Genomic DNA, 16,068 nt, shown 5'->3' on the forward strand with positions numbered 1-16,068 from the left:
AGCAGGGGGGGGGGAAGGGGGGGGGCATTCAAATTGGGGGAACTCGTTTGTGGTGAACAGGTTTTCTTTGAACAGTTACATTTGAATGATTTGGTGTTAACTAGTGATGCGCGGTTCAGCCCGTTACCCGCGGATATCCGCGGGTTTACCCGCGGGTCGGGCGGATTTGGGTAGGCCTAGTAGTTTTTTCTAAATATTGCGGGTGGGTCGGGTCAAAAAAGTAAACTCTCACTTGTTAACTTCCGACATATTAGGTGGCGATGCGCCTGCAATAGGCTACACAGGAGGTGTGGTCGAACGCAAACATAATTTCTCCTAAATTCAGCACCCAATTGCGCCATGCGTGACTGACTGAAAAAAGTCAATCGCGCATTGCTACTTTATGGACATGGAGCCTATGATCTGGGATATCGAAGGTTGTGCACAATGCGAGAACACCTTGCTTCTGTCATATACACGAATAAACAGCTGTGCTTGTTAAATGCTTGGCAGTGTTTAACGCAAAAGTAGGCTATGAAGTTGCAATATGAATGGAAACTTTGTTATGTCCATGAAGATGAGATTTAACACTGGCTATGTCTAGGCTGCAGATTATGGTGTGGAAGAGCGCAGATTGTCAAAATGACCGATTATTGTAACCCGCTGTTGTCCTCATGTGGGAGAATTAGGCTAATTAGGCTACGAAAGACGTTAGGTGCGTTTTTTCCTTTCCGCGGGTCGGGTCGGATTTGGGTCAGAATTCGAACATATTTTGCGGATTGGGCGGGGCGGTTTGGATCTCCTGAAGAGTCGGGTTGGGGCGGGTTTTAAAAAAAGCCCACCCGCGCATCACTAGTGTTAACATTCCATTCTAATGGTAATTGCATTGTTGCCTTCGTCCAGTTCCACTGTATGTTTGCGAGAACTACCTCAGACTGTTTGCGATTGTTCGCAAACGTTCACCAAAAACTCAAGGCTAACGGAAAACTGTTTGCAAACGTTCGCCTCTGTTTGCGAATTTGAATGCACCTCAGGTAGACAGGCAGGCAGACAGACAGACAGACGACAGACAGACAGACAGACAGACAGACAGACAGACAGACAGACAGACAGACAGACAGACAGACAGACAGACAGACAGAGAGAGACAAACGGATAGACAGACACAGAAAGCAGACAGACAGACAGGTAGCAGTAGCAGCAGCATGCTCATCTTCCGTGGCGGGCGTTTCCGCTGGGTCCCTAAGGAAGGCAGGGTCCTGTGAGACTTACATGGCTGTTGAGCAGGCTGCTTTTGTGAGTGGCAATCCCTTCAGACTTTTGGAGGTTTTCAATCGCCATTTCAAGCTGAAGGAGAGAACATAGGCATGCAGAGGAAACATAGAGGGTGGGAGGGAGAGGGAGAGGGAGAGAGAGAGAGAGAGAGAGAGAGAGAGAGAGAGAGAGAGAGAGAGAGAGAGAGAGAGAGAGAGAGAGAGAGAGAGAGAGAGAGAGAGAGAGAGAGAGAGAGAGAGAGAGAGAGAGAGAGAGAGAGAGAGAGAGAGAGAGGAAAGGAGAGGAAAAGAGAGGAAAGGAGGAGAGGGACGACAGAAGGTTGAAGGGCAGGGGAGGAGAACAGAGAGGAAAGACGGTTAGCAGGCAGCCAGATTACAGCATTTCCATCACACAGGGTGAGCGTGGCAGCCAAACTCATTACAGCTGGACCAAACACATGCAAAGACGGAGCCCAGGGAGAGGGTGGGGGGGGGGGGGGGGCAGGGGGGGGCACGTCCCGCCACAGCCCCCGCCTGCCCACACCTGCTGGGGGACACGGACGCCAGAGAGGTCAGCGCTGAGGTCACCTAGCGCTGGGGTCCTCCGCTCACTCACAAGTCCTTCACACTTGCCACCATCTTAGAAAACAGCCAGAAAAACTACAAACCGTGTTCCTTAACTGGAAAACTACAAACCGTGTTCCTTAACTGGAAAACTACAAACCGTAGTTGTGAGCTGTTGCCGTGTGTTATAACGCAGCCTTAAGGCCAGAGGGGGGTCAGATCTCACTGTGTGTATTTAGAGGAGGAGAAATAAAGGCTGGACACAACGGCCAGGCAAAAGGGCAGCGGAACCCCTGTGCCCCTGTGCCCAGGCTGGAGGGTAGCGGGAACCCCTGTGCCAAGGCTGGAGGGCAGCGGAACCGCTGTGCCCCTGTGCCAGGCTGCTGGAGGGTAGCGGAACCCCTGTGCCCCTGTGCCCAGGCTGGAGAGCAGGGGACAGTAAGAGAAGAGGGCACCAGTCAAGCCTCTCCGCAGCTCTCTCAGCACACTCAGCCCTCCATGCTAATGAAGGCCACCGGCTACTTTACTATGCAGAGCACTCACAGCGCAGGGGAGAGAGCACACACACACACACACACACACACACACACACACACACACAGAGCAGGGGAGGGGAGAGAGTACACACACACACACACACACACACACACAGAGCAGGGTAGGGGAGAGGGTTCACTCGGCCAGTCCTCACGCCACCACTTTATCTACTCCCTGTCTTTCCTGGGCTGGGCTTAGTTAAGGGCTCTCACCACACACACACACACACACACACACACGAATGACTGTTGCATACAAAAGCTCTGAGGCGGAGAGAGAATTTTTCACAGGGTAGTGGAAATGTATAGCTCAGAAGTCCAACTTGAAATATTTGAAAAGGTCTTTGTGAGTGTGTGTGTCTCGTAGCCAAGCAGGAGGATGAGGTGGGTGTTCTGAGACAATGTAGCCGATTTAGCTTAAGGTATGTCTTGTCTAAACAGTCGACATGCAATAGGTGTGTGTGTACGCACCATAGCAGATGAGGAGCGGGAGGTGTGTGTGTGTGTGTGTGTGTGTGTGTGTGTGTGTACGTACCATAGTGGATGAGGAGCGGAGGTGGTGTGTGTGTGTGTGTGTACGGACCATAGCGGATGAAGAGCGAGAGGTGTGTGTGTGTGTGGTGTACGCACCATAGTGGATGAGGAGCGGGAGGTGTGTGTGTGCGTGTGTGTGTGTGTGTGTGTACGCACCATAGCGGATGAGGAGCGGGAGGTGTGTGTGTGTGTGTGTGTGTGTACGCACCATAGCGGATGAGGAGCGGGAGGGAGTGTGTGTGTGTGTGTGTGGTGTACGCACCATAGCGGATGAGGAGCGTGAGGTGTGTGGGTGCGTGTGTGTGTGTTGTGTGTGTGCGCACGTGTGTGTGTGTGTGTGTGTGTGTACGCACCATAGCGGATGAGGAGCGTGAGGTGTGTGTGTGTGTGTGTGTGTGTGTGTGCGTACGCACCATAGCGGATGAGGAGCGTGAGGTGTGTGTGTGTGTGTGTGTGTGTGCGTACGCACCATAGCGGATGAGGAGCGTGAGGTGGGGGTGTTGTGGTGCGCCCCCCTCCATGCTGCTGCCGTGGATGAGGTAGGCGCTGCCGCTGGAGATGATCTGGCTGCCGCCCACGTCCATGGAGATGCCACCATTCCGTGCGGGTGCACGCCGCTGGCCGACGACACACCGTGGTGACCTGGGCGCCGCCCGCCGGGGAGTCGAAGTAGGCGCCGCCGCTGCCCTGCCCGTACAGCTGCGCCTCGTGGTTGTAGGAGTACGCCGTCCGGCTGGGGAGGGACAGCAGTGAGTGGACAGAGCAGACAGCCTACACACACACACACACACACAGCCTTCACACACACACACACACAGCCTTCACACACACACACACACACACACACAGCCTTCCCACACACACACACACACACACACACACACACACACACACACAGCCTTCCCACACACACACACACACACACACACAGCCTTCCCACACACACACACACACAGCCTTCCCACACACACACACACACACACACACACACACAGCCTTCCCACACACACACAGCCACACACACACACAGCCTTCCCACACACACACACACACACACAGCCTTCCCACACACACACACACACACACACACACAGCCTTCCCACACACAGCCACACTACACCCCCAGAGCAGTTCATAGCTCATGAGGCTCCTCTTACCACTAGCACAGAGAAATCAGGGAGGACATGATGTCATGGAACACCTAAACTTTCAACAGTACAAATTCTGTCGCCTCAAAATAATTGGAAAAGACTCCGTATCAACTCATTACCTTTTGCAGAGGCTTACAAAGCAAGCATTGTCTTTTACAGACACAGACCAATGAGTGAAATATGCTTTTTCTTCAAACACTGTGCTTCTTTTTTAAGGTAATATGATTCATGACCCCTAATACACTAATCCAGCGCGAACTTTATGGGCGCTGCCATCTTGAATATCGCCATTACTGCGTGCCTGCGAGTGTGACGAGTGACACTTGTCTGTGCTTTTCAATGAAAGCATCCTGTCAGAGAATGTCTAACAAGAGGACTGCTAATGAATGAAAATGTCAGGTGAAAGGGAACATTGGATCAATGATGTCAGACTGTACCAAAACTTACCAATGAAGGTAATTTATTAACACCATAAGGTATTAAGACGTGTATTAATGATAGCTAACTTCTGCAACAGCCGCCTATGGAACCAACGGGCTAATTTCTTAGCAGCCAGGCACGCAGTAATGGCGGTTTTGTGTTACTTCCGTGTTTCGCTGGATTAGTGTATACAGAAAAAAGTCATTCTCTGCATCACCTGCCATGAAATGAATGAGGTCATAAAGGAGGCGGTGCTTCAGCGAGCACACCAATCAGCAGCTGCCCTCCTACTCAAATTATATTCCTCACAACCCGCAGATTAATTCACCAGAACGACTGTTTAAATTAGCAAGATGTATCTGATGAAATGTGACTAAGAATAAGCACATTAAATAGCAATAGCGTTTATGGCTTTGCATGAGCATTTTTAACGACCCAGTTTAGAACCGAGAGGTGACGCCAGATCAGGGCCAAATCAGGGCCATATCAGGGCCATATCAGGGCCAGATCCATTCCAGCCCGGTTCTGTCTGAGAAGAGACAGCCGGAGGCTACAACGCCCCCTCTCACAGTTGGGGTGAATATGAGGGGTAAAGCCCTCTCAGTGTAGCCTGTGCAGGACAGTTGGGGTGAATATGAGGGGTAAAGCCCTCTCAGTGTAGCCTGTGCAGGACAGTTGGGGTGAATATGAGGGGGTAAAGCCCTCTCAGTGTAGCCTGTGCAGGACAGTTGGGGTGAATATGAGGGGTAAAGCCCTCTCAGTGTAGCCTGTGCAGGACAGTTGGGGTGAATATGAGGGGGTAAAGCCCTCTCAGTGTAGCCTGTGCAGGACAGTTGGGGTGAATATGAGGGGGTAAAGCCCTCTCAGTGTAGCCTGTGCAGGACAGTTGGGGTGAATATGAGGGGGTAATGCCCTCTCACAGTAGCCTGTGCAGGACAGGTGGGGTGAATATGAGGGGGTAAAGCAAGAGGGGGCAAGAGGGTCTGGAGCTTACATGGTTCCGTTGGTGTAGACTGCCTCACCGCTCTCCACGTACTGGACCTGGGACGGGTACACATGCTGGACCTGCTGGACCTAAACACACACACACACACACACACACACACACACAGAGAGAGAGAGAGAGAGAAAGTCAGAGAGCAGCACAGACAACAGGCGCAACATAAGGAGCAGTCTGCTGTGGCCTCGGGGTTTAGGGAGAAGCTGCTCTCTCATCTCCATTTCACCTCCACAACATGCCAAACCACTGCACCTCTGTGTGTGTGTGTGTGTGTGTGTGTGTGTGTGTGTGTTCCACAACCTGCCAAACCACTACAGATGGAGGTGAGATATGAGGAGCGAGTGACAGCTCACACTCACACATCCTATTTCCACCATCAGACGTCTGTTGCAACACACATGACGAGTGGAGAAGCTCTTGATTAACGCAGAGGGCCGGAGGAGGACAACTGGGAACATCAACGCCAATAGCAACTCGCTTCACTCACGCCGTTCCTTACAGCATTTGCTTCCTGAGTTACGGGGCAGTCACACGCTTGCGTCCGCCAACGTTCGTCCGTTGTTTTCCCATTCACTTTACATTGGCTGGACTTCATTTCATGCCGCACTGAATTGTGGGTCCGATGCGTTGCCTGAGATACGTTGCCTCCGCTAAAAAGTTGAGAAATGTTCAACTTTTGACGGATAGCGCAAGCGCCAGCCAATGAAATTCCGTGTTCGCGTTTATGGAAATGTGACAAAATGAGGCATACGTTGGCGGACGCAAGCGTGTGACTGCCCCGTTAGGGGACTTCTTGCTTAATGTATGCATTTATCTTGCATAATGTATGTATATTTATCTTGCATAATGTATGCATTAATCTCGGCTGATTTCACAGTGTGTACTGTAGCCACATCTGACTCCAGAGCAGATCCGTCCAGGCGGAGTGTGTTAGTGAGCGAGCCGCTATCCTAGCGCTGTTATCTTCCTCCCTACTGGCCCCAGAACTCTTCCTCCTCTACTGGGTCCAGAACCCTTCCTCCCTACTGGGTCCAGAACTCTTCCTCCTCTACTGGGTCCAGAACTCTTCCTCCTCTACTGGGTCCAGAACTCTTCCTCCTCTACTGGGTCCAGAACTCTTCCTCCTCTACTGGGTCCAGAACTCTTCCTCCCCTACTGGGCCCAGAACTCTTCCTCCTCTACTGGGTCCAGAACTCTTCCTCCTCTACTGGGTCCAGAACTCTTCCTCCCCTACTGGGCCCAGCGCCCTGCTTCATTCATGCAGTCTGGAGCTCTCCATACCATTTTCATTCTGTAATGGGCCGTGAAATGGCACGCCTGTTGCATCCTGTTGTTCTTCCGTATAGACAATGAGAGGACACTTGCACAAAGCAGCCTCTCTGACCTGTGCTCCTGAACGTGAGTGTGTGTGTGTGTGTAGGGGAAGGGAGTAACAGTATGGAGATCCAGGCATAGCGTCAACATCTGCTGCAAACCTTTCCATGCGAACAGAGCCAGACGAGGGCTAGTGTGTGTGTGTGTAGTGCGTGTGTGTGTGGTGCGTGTGTGTAGCTGTGTGCCTCTTCCTCCTCTCTGGCACATGGACCCTGAGCACTTGTGGGCGTGTGTGTGTGTGTGTGTGACTCTGTGCTGCTCTTCCTCCACTCTGGCACATGGACCCTGAGCACTTGTGGGCGTGTGTGTGTGTGTGTGTGGCACATGGACCCGGAGCGCTTGTGGGCGTGTGTGTGTGTGTGTGTGACTCTGTGCTGCTCTTCCTCCACTCTGGCACATGGACCCTGAGCGCTTGTGTGTGTGTGTGTGTGTGTGTGTGTGTGTGTGTGTGTGTGTGTGTGTGTGTGTGTGTGTGTGTGTGTGTGTGTGTGTGTGTGTGTGTGTGTGTGTGTGTGTCTGTGCTGCTCTTCCTCCACTCTGGCACATGGACCCTGAGCGCTTGTGTGTGTGTGTGTGTGTGTGTGTGTGTGTGTGTGTGTGTGTGTGTGTGTCTCTGTGCTGCTCTTCCTCCACTCTGGCACATGGACCCTGAGCGCTTGTGGGCATGTGTGTGTGTGTGTGTGTGTGTGTGTGTGTGTGTGTGTGTGTGTGTGTGTGTGTGTGTGTGTGTGTGTGTGTGTGTGTGTGTGTGTGTGTGTGTGTGTGTGGCACATGGACCCTGAGCGCTTGTGGGCATGTGTGTGTGTGTGTGTGTGTGTGTGTGTGTGTGTGTGTGTGTGTGTGTGTGTGTGTGTGTGTGTGTGTGTGTGTGTGTGTGTGTGTGTGTGTGTGTGTGTGGCACATGGACCCTGAGCGCTTGTGGGCGTGTGTGTGTGTGTGTGTGTGTGTGTGTGTGTGTGTGTGTGTGTGTGTGTGTGTGTGTGTGTGTGTGTGTGTGTGTGTGTGTGTGTGTGTGTGGCACATGGACCCTGAGCGCTTGTGGGCAGCTGCAGCTGACATTAATATTTCTGCGTCTCCGTCTCAGAGACGGACTAAACTGAAAGAGCACCACACACACCAAACGCCAAACCACAACACACACACACACACACACACACACAGAGCTCATCTCATTTCCCCATCTCGCTCTCGTCTGAGCAGGGCTGTGACGCGCTGTACCGGTGACAGATCCCAGTGCTGCATGGCGCTCCAGGACCGACAGCGTAACGAGCTGTGGGGGAGTGTGTGTGTGTGTGTGTGTGTGTGTGTCAGCGCAGCACTGACGGGAACTCTTGCGGGAGGAGCACACGCGAGGGCATGATACACACGCTACACTCCATCACCTTACAGAGCACAGAGTGTGACTGATTAGCCCTGCTGGAGTGTGTGTGTGTGTGTGTGTGTGTGTGTGTGTGTGTGTGTGTGTGTGTGTGTGTGTGTGTGTGTGTGTGTGTGTGTGTGTACCTGCTGTGACACCTGTTGTACCCTGGGAACTGAGAGCTGCTGCACCTGAGGACTCTTCTGAGATGATCCTGTGGCCTGAACCAGCACTCGCTGCAGAGATAGCGCACACACACACACACACATACACACATTAACTTGTGAATTCTTCACTGTACTCTTATACTTGTACTGTGAATTCTTTCTCATGCACTTTTTTGAGGTGCGTGTGTGTGTGTGTGTGTGTGTGTGTTCTCCAGCACTTCTCCAGTTCAAGACGCACGCACGTGTGTGTGTGTCTGTGTGTGTTGTGACTCTGTGACTGTGTACACACCTGTTGTGAAGCAGGCACTGGCTGCACTACCGGGGCTTGGGCAGAGGTGGCGCTGCGCAGAGCCACCGTCGTCGGCGAGTCAGACCCTCCCTCGGAGCTCTGCATTGTGGGATACTGGAGGACCAAGAGAAGAGAAGAAGAGAGGAGATGGGTGATTAATGAGCACACAGTCAGCATTACGGGGAACGCTCTGCATTGTGGGATACTGGAGGACTAAGAGAAGAGGAGATGGGTGATTAAGGAGCACACGGTCAGCATTACGGGGAACGCTCTGCATTGTGGGATACTGGAGGACCAAGAGAAGAGGAGATGGGTGATTAAGGAGCACACAGTCAGCATTACGGGGTACGCTCGGCATTGTGGGATACTGGAGGACTCAGAGAAGAGGAGATGGGTGATTAAGGAGCACACAGTCAGCATTACGGGGAGCGCTCTGCATTGTGGGATACTGGGGGACTAAGAGAAGAGGAGATGGGTGATTAAGGAGCACACAGTCAGCATTACGGGGAACGCTCTGCATTGTGGGATACTGGAGGACTAAGAGAAGAGGAGATGGGTGATTAAGGAGCACACGGTCAGCATTACGGGGAACGCTCTGCATTGTGGGATACTGGAGGAGCAAGAGAAGAGGAGATGGGTGATTAATGAGCACACAGTCAGCATTACGGGGAACGCTCTGCATTGTGGGATACTGGAGGACTAAGAGAAGAGGAGATGGGTGATGAAGGAGCACACAGTCAGCGTTACGGGGAACGCTTCCTCAGATGGACACGAGAACACAGGACACTTGGCGGAGCGCGAGTGCCGCGTGCATGTGTGCCAGGCACTCCGCTCCTGAAGCAACCGGCGCATTCACTCTACCCAGGACCAGAGCGCTGTGTGTGTGTGTGTGTGTGTGTGTGTGTGTGTGTGTGTGTGTGTGTATCGCTCCTGAAGGAACCGGCGCATTCACTCTGCCCAGGACCACAGCGCTGTGTGTGTGTGTGTGTGTGTGTATCGCTCCTGAAGGAACCGGCCCATTCACTCTGCCCAGGACCAGAACGCTGTGTGTGTGTGTGTGTTCGTGTGTGAATCGCTCCTGAAGGAAGCGAAGAAGCCCAGCACGAGAGCGCTGTGTGTGTGTGTGTGGGGGGTGTTCTTGTACATGTGATGTAGAGACTGTTTAGCTAAAGCACTTCCACTCTCAACAAGATGAAAAAGCAGCCCAAACTCACACAGCGCCACTCAGCGCTGTTGCAGATGAGGAGAGGGCAGCAGGGCTGTGGGGTAGGATATGGGGGAGGCAAGGCACAGGGAGAAATAAAGAGGCTTTTTACATCTCCAGTGCAGCACACACCCCTCAAAACAGAGCAGTGGGGGGCTGCGGAGGGTGTGTGTGTGTGTGTGTGTGTGTGTGTGTGTGTGGGGGGGGGGGGTGTTGGGGGATGTGGGGGGCTGATGATCTCCAGCGTTTGTTTCCAGCAAGGGCTGTCCTCCAGGGGCTGCAATAATCCAGCTGATAGGAGGAAATTCCACAGTGCTTTGTAAACGTTTGTCGGTTGCTATGGTGAGGGATCCATGACAACCACCCCTAACTCTTACCCCCCCCTTCCAACCCAGCCCCCCCCCCCCACCCCCCGCCTTTCTTTTTTAAGCTCCGGCAGGAACTTTACAGCATGTGGCAGAGGGGAGCACAAGAGACCGGGAGGCAAGCAGAGGAGAGAGGAGAGAGGAGAGAGGAGAAAGAGAGGAGCACATGAGACCGGGAGGCAAGCAGAGAAGAGAGGAGAGGAGCACATGAGGAGAGAGGAGGAGGCAAGCAGAGGAGAGAGGAGCACATGAGGAGAGAGGAGAAGAGAGGAGAGAGGAGCACATGAGGAGAGAGGAGAAGAGAGGAGAGAGGAGAGGAGAGGAGCACATGAGGAGAGAGGAGAAGAGAGGAGAGAGGAGAGGAGCACATGAGGAGAGAGGAGGAGGAGAGAGGAGAGAGGAGCACATGAGGAGAGAGGAGAAGAGAGGAAAGGAGCACATGAGGAGAGAGGAGAAGAGAGGAGAGAAGAGAGGAGAGGAGCACATGAGGAGAGAGGAGAAGAGAGGAGAGAAGAGAGAGGAGCACATGAGGAGAGAGGAGAGAGGAAGCAGGAGGACATAATGGAGGAGAGGGCAGGGAGGTGAGAGGGAAAAGGGGATAAGAGAGAAGAGGAGAGAAGAGCTAGAAGAGAGGGCAGGAGAGAAAAGGAGAGAGACAGTGAGAAGAGTAAAGGAATAGGAGGAGAGAGGGAGGAAGAGAGGCTGGAAAAGAGAAGAGAGAGAGAGAATAGGAGGAGAGAGGGAGGAACAGAGAGGCTGGAGAAGAGGACGAGAGAGAGAGAGAGAGAGAGAGTGTAAAGGAAACATCATGTATTCCAGCTCCATCTCCAGGCACGACAAATGAGGCTTAATGCGACGCCAGACACGGACAACTCTTCCAGCACAGTCCAGTTCCAGCCCCACGGCCCGGGAGGAGAGGAGAGGAGAGGAGAGGAGAGGAGAGGAGAGGGGGAGGAGAGGAGAGAGGGAGGGGAAGGAGAGGAGGAGAGGAGGGGGCCAGCACTGTCCATCTCTGCGGCCTAATGAGCTTCTCTTGCAGGAACACCAGGCCTACTGCTACACCGCAGCACACACACACCTGTGGCCTCAGTCTAGCCCTCATATGGTGCAGCGCAGACAGAGACACACTCCTGTGTCCCTGGTACACACACACACACACACACTCCTGTGTCCCTGGTACGTACACACACACAAACACACACGCACGCACCCGCATGCACACGCACACGCTGCTTGAAGGTCCCAACTCTTTAAACTTTAAAAACAACCCAAATAAATAAATAAAACATAACTAATATCTTTTTGGTGGTACAACAATTCATTATCACACATGTGCTCCAACATCAGAGAGCAGACTTGAGTCCATGTGTTTTGATGACTGCGACTTCAGACAACACCCATTTGCTAAACCACAAGTCCTCTAAGCTGGTGTAGGCCCATCACAAACACAAACACCACACAGGCAAGGAATGGAAAGGAAAACAGAAAGATTTCTTCACATCAGTGGGATCACTCATATGTTGCAAAATCACGGCTCTGTCTCACAACATCCAATACCAGGAAAAGCCGACTAACAGGGTGTGGCCTCCACCCACAGCTCAGCACACAATTGGTCAAGATGCCGGTTGAGCAACAGCCACAGACAACAGAGGAGTTGGACCTCGAAATTCTACACAATGACTTGACGCGCGTGTTTAAAGCGGTTAGCGGCGCTGCTCATTGCGCGGCGCCAGGTCGTCATCAGCAGGTCTGCGTGGCCTGCAGGCATCTGGGTTGGCCAACCCCGGCTCCTCATCGCCACCTCACCGCTATGTAGCGCGGGGGATGCAGAATTAGCACGTGTCTGCAAACGTCTACGAGCGCTCTGCTCATTATCAGGAAACGGCTGTCTGGCAGGGAAACACAAACCCAAGATAACTGCTCTTACTACCACACACACACCACACACGATAACTGCTCTTGCTCTTACTACCACACACACACAGACACACACACACACACAATAACTGCTCTTACTAACGCACGGCTGCACTGAGCAACCTGTCAGAAATCAAAAGCTTCCTGTCTGAAGTGAGCTGTACAGTGTGGTGGAGTTAAGAAGACTACAGCAATGCAACATTTCCTAAGCTGCAGCAGAGTTCAGAGGTCATGGCTGACTAGCTGGAGGAGAGGAGAGGACTTGTCACATGTTCCACGGTAGAAACAAGACAGGCCAACTCTAAACACCAGAGGGTTCCACGCTGGCACCACTTATTTAGAGAGTATTAAAGGGCTGTCCACACACACACACACACACACACACACACTCACAAGAAAGAGGCTGACCAGGGGCTTGTGCTATGGGCCAGCCAGTCGAAGCTGAGCGGAGGTTAAAAGGCACACAAATTCCCCACCAGCTGCTATGAGCTGCACAATGACTGGACACAGCAGGACCCCTGAACACTAGACCCTCAGTAGGCTCAATAGGGCTGCTCTTTTCTAGCACACACACACACACCACACACACACAAAACTACAGACAAGTACAAACTTCTCTACCACCTTTGTAGACTATTAAAACAGCAATGATATAAAGTACAAAGGACTTAAACTGGTTGCTTTTAGTCTTTGGGAGATCCAGCGCACTTTAAGAGTACCTGTTATTACGTATGAGGCAGTGGGGCAGGATGTAAGCACATATGTCAGTGACAGATCTAAACTTAAACAGCACTCAATCAGAGAAAAACACATACAGATGTTCAATTAAAAACAGGAGCCCGCAGTCTTGGCTCATGTTTGCACTGGCCCACATTGTTTGCAGAGCAACAACGGTTGCTCGTGGCAACACCGTCCACTCCCGTTTCCAGGAGCCTGTTGCTATGCAACCAACAGAATACTTCCCAAACCAAACAATGCCATCCCCCCCAACTGATCTTTCTATCTCACATTAACCAGAAACTTATAACAATAAATACCCAGGCTATTAAATTTACACAGCATGGGCCTGGCTCATTTACACACTATTGTGTGAATGCAATCATATACAGTCTACACATTGTGTACAGACTTACAGAATTTCATGCAGATACACACAACAGAGTCCACAGACAGAGAGAGAGAGAGAGAGAGAGAGAGAGAGAGAGAGAGAGAGAGAGAGAGAGAGAGAGAGAGAGAGAGAGAGAGAGAGAGAGAGAGAGAGAGAGAGAGAGAGAGAGAGAGAGAGAGAGAGAGAGAGAGAGAGAGAGAGAGAGAAAAAAAACACACAACAGCAAACTGCAACTGCTGCTGTTTATGTAAAAAGCCTTTTCTCTTGCATTCAGTGGTCATATGAAGCAGGAATGTTAAACTCATCACAAAGTCATATGGCAAAGAAAAAGGCCAGGGAAGAGGAGTTTCTTCCTGACTTACACCTCCCAACTCCAAAAACAACAGGCTCTATGAAATACAAATCTTAAATGACTTTTCCAACTAAATAATCCACACGGTGAAGTGCTGCTTAGCCAGCGCAAGCACACACACACACACACACACACACACACACACACACACACACACACACACACACACACACACACACACACACACACACACACACACACACACACACACACACACACACACACACACACACACACACACACACACACACACACACACACACACAATGACTAACCTAGCAATAAAGCATAGTTGGAGGCACTTGTTAGCTGTGCCGTAAGGAGCTAATAGAGCTCTGGGGCTTTCCTGTTGGCACGGCACTAAAACCCAAAATTCACAAATCGCAAATGTGACTTTAAGATGGTTTACCACCCTGCACAAGATCAAACCCACCCCAGCCACACCTGCACCCTCAAACACACTCAGTTCCACGGCCACACAGACACACTTCACCCCAGAAACCCACTCAGTTCCACGGCCACACAGACACACTTCACCCCAGAAACCCACTCAGTTCCACGGCCACACAGACACACTTCACCCCAGAAACCCACTCAGTTCCACTGCCACACAGACACACTTCACCCCAGAAACCCACTCAGTTCCACGGACACGCTTCACCCCAGAAAGGCGGCTTCCCCCTGGGAGTGGGAGGAGCGGCTATGTAATATGCATCGTCTTAATAAACTTAAATTATCCGTGTCCACGTGACACAGCGCACAGACATCTCGCGCGTCAGTTTAAAGAGCCTCACACGGCTGCGTTCAGCCACAGCGCACAGACATCTCACGCGTCAGTTTAAAGAGCCTCAAACGGCTGCGTTCAGCCACAGCGCACAGACATCTCACGCGTCAGTTTAAAGAGCCTCAAACGGCTGCGTTCAGCCACAGCGCACAGACATCTAGCGCGTCAGTTTAAAGAGCCTCAAACGGCTGCGTTCAGCCACAGCGCACAGACATCTCACGCGTCAGTTTAAAGAGCCTCACACGGCTGCGTTCAGCCACAGCGCACAGACATCTCGCGCGTCAGTTTAAAGAGCCTCACACGGCTGCGTTCAGCCACACGGGCCCCACACTGAACAGTAGGGAGCGAGTGGAGATTCTCAGGGCCGGCCAGACAAATGAGGACTGACTCCTGCTCCGTCCCAGCACCCTAATCCAATGATGGGGAGGGTATGGGGACACACTGGGGACATGCTGATTGGCTAGCTTAGCCAGGGAGATCAGCCAGGGTAGCTCCTGGGTGTTGCCGTTCTCAACAGAAGGACAGATCCAACAGAGACTCTCTACCCACTGCAGTGTGCGGTGAGGTTTCCTTGTCCACAGAGCGCCCCTACCACTGCTTGTGAGAGCCAAGCCTTTAATATCCTACAGTAGGTAGACCAGAGATGGACAGGTATGGATCCATGTCCACTATTAAATGTTGGGGCATGTCTGTGCAAGATGACCATTTTGTCAAGTCCCAGGATTACTTTAGAGCAAACAAACTTATCAGTGGTATACAAAGCAGAGCTGATCATTCAAATATAATTGAGAATGCTCATCTTAAAGCGGTCAATTTGGACACATGGATGCTCTCTACTGATACACAAGTCCTGTACTTCCAGAAGATCACATGGCTATTGGTTTTGTACGAGTGTGTCCGCTGCGGTCATGGTTGCTTTGAGGGGCCTGTGGAAATGGGCTCCATACATTTGGCCTGAAGCAGAGATCTTCCTCAGACAGATTCAGACGGTCTTTCTTTTTCGATGGCCAGCACCCACTTCTGTTCACCGTCCATCACCCATACACAACGCAGTCTCTCTCAGAGAGAGAGAGAGAGAGAGAGAGAGAGAGAGAGAGAGAGAGAGAGAGAGAGAGAGAGAGAGAGAGAGAGAGAGAGAGAGAGAGAGAGAGAGAGAGAACCAGAGGGGAGGGAAGGGGAAGATCGGCCATCTGTTGCCATGGAAACCGTTTGTTCACACTTACAACTCTCTCCACCCCCAACCTCCGTAACCCTTTCCAGTTTCTCCACCCCCAACCCAAAAAAGCAGAATATTCCTCAGTCGTGAAAAAAGAAAGCAGGCAGCGCTAAAAGAACAGTTTTTCTACACACACACACACACACACTCTCTCTCTTGCTCTCTCTCTCTCTCAGGCATGGGAGAATGCAGAACTAATGTCCTTAAGGCAAACTGTTGCATGTGGAGATCTCTGTGGTTGTCACGATCTTCCACTTTTCTCTTGCTGTTGGCTGATGACAAAATGGTGGAACGTCAACCTTAGTCGTCATAGCACCTTGTTGCCATTGGCAACAGGATAACAGTATGCAAGTGGCAAGGGGTTTGTATAACCACTAGCTAGCTGGTAAGAACTTGGTTTTGGTAAAGACAAACAGATGCTTAGTCCAAATAAAAATTGTATCACTAACACCTACCCCTTTTTCCTGCTTTTTGTTTTTATTTATTTTAAGGAAAACA

The 16,068-nt window shown here is 51.7% G+C and overlaps 1 protein-coding gene across 1 annotated transcript in view; it reads right to left on the reverse strand.

Moving 5' to 3' along the window:
• The window catches only part of rfx2 (regulatory factor X, 2 (influences HLA class II expression)), a 43,754-nt gene that overhangs the window by 19,500 nt on the left and 8,186 nt on the right, over window positions 1–16,068 (reverse strand). Inside the window, 8 exon segments of the mRNA XM_062555714.1 lie at window positions 1,252–1,326; window positions 3,336–3,375; window positions 3,377–3,461; window positions 3,464–3,491; window positions 3,494–3,599; window positions 5,432–5,511; window positions 8,315–8,404; window positions 8,625–8,738. Coding sequence (XP_062411698.1) covers window positions 1,252–1,326; window positions 3,336–3,375; window positions 3,377–3,461; window positions 3,464–3,491; window positions 3,494–3,599; window positions 5,432–5,511; window positions 8,315–8,404; window positions 8,625–8,729 — 609 coding nt within the window. The 5' untranslated portion in view covers window positions 8,730–8,738.

Source organism: Sardina pilchardus, chromosome 15 (assembly GCF_963854185.1).
Source record: "Sardina pilchardus chromosome 15, fSarPil1.1, whole genome shotgun sequence".
Classification (NCBI taxonomy): Eukaryota; Metazoa; Chordata; class Actinopteri; order Clupeiformes; family Clupeidae; genus Sardina; species Sardina pilchardus.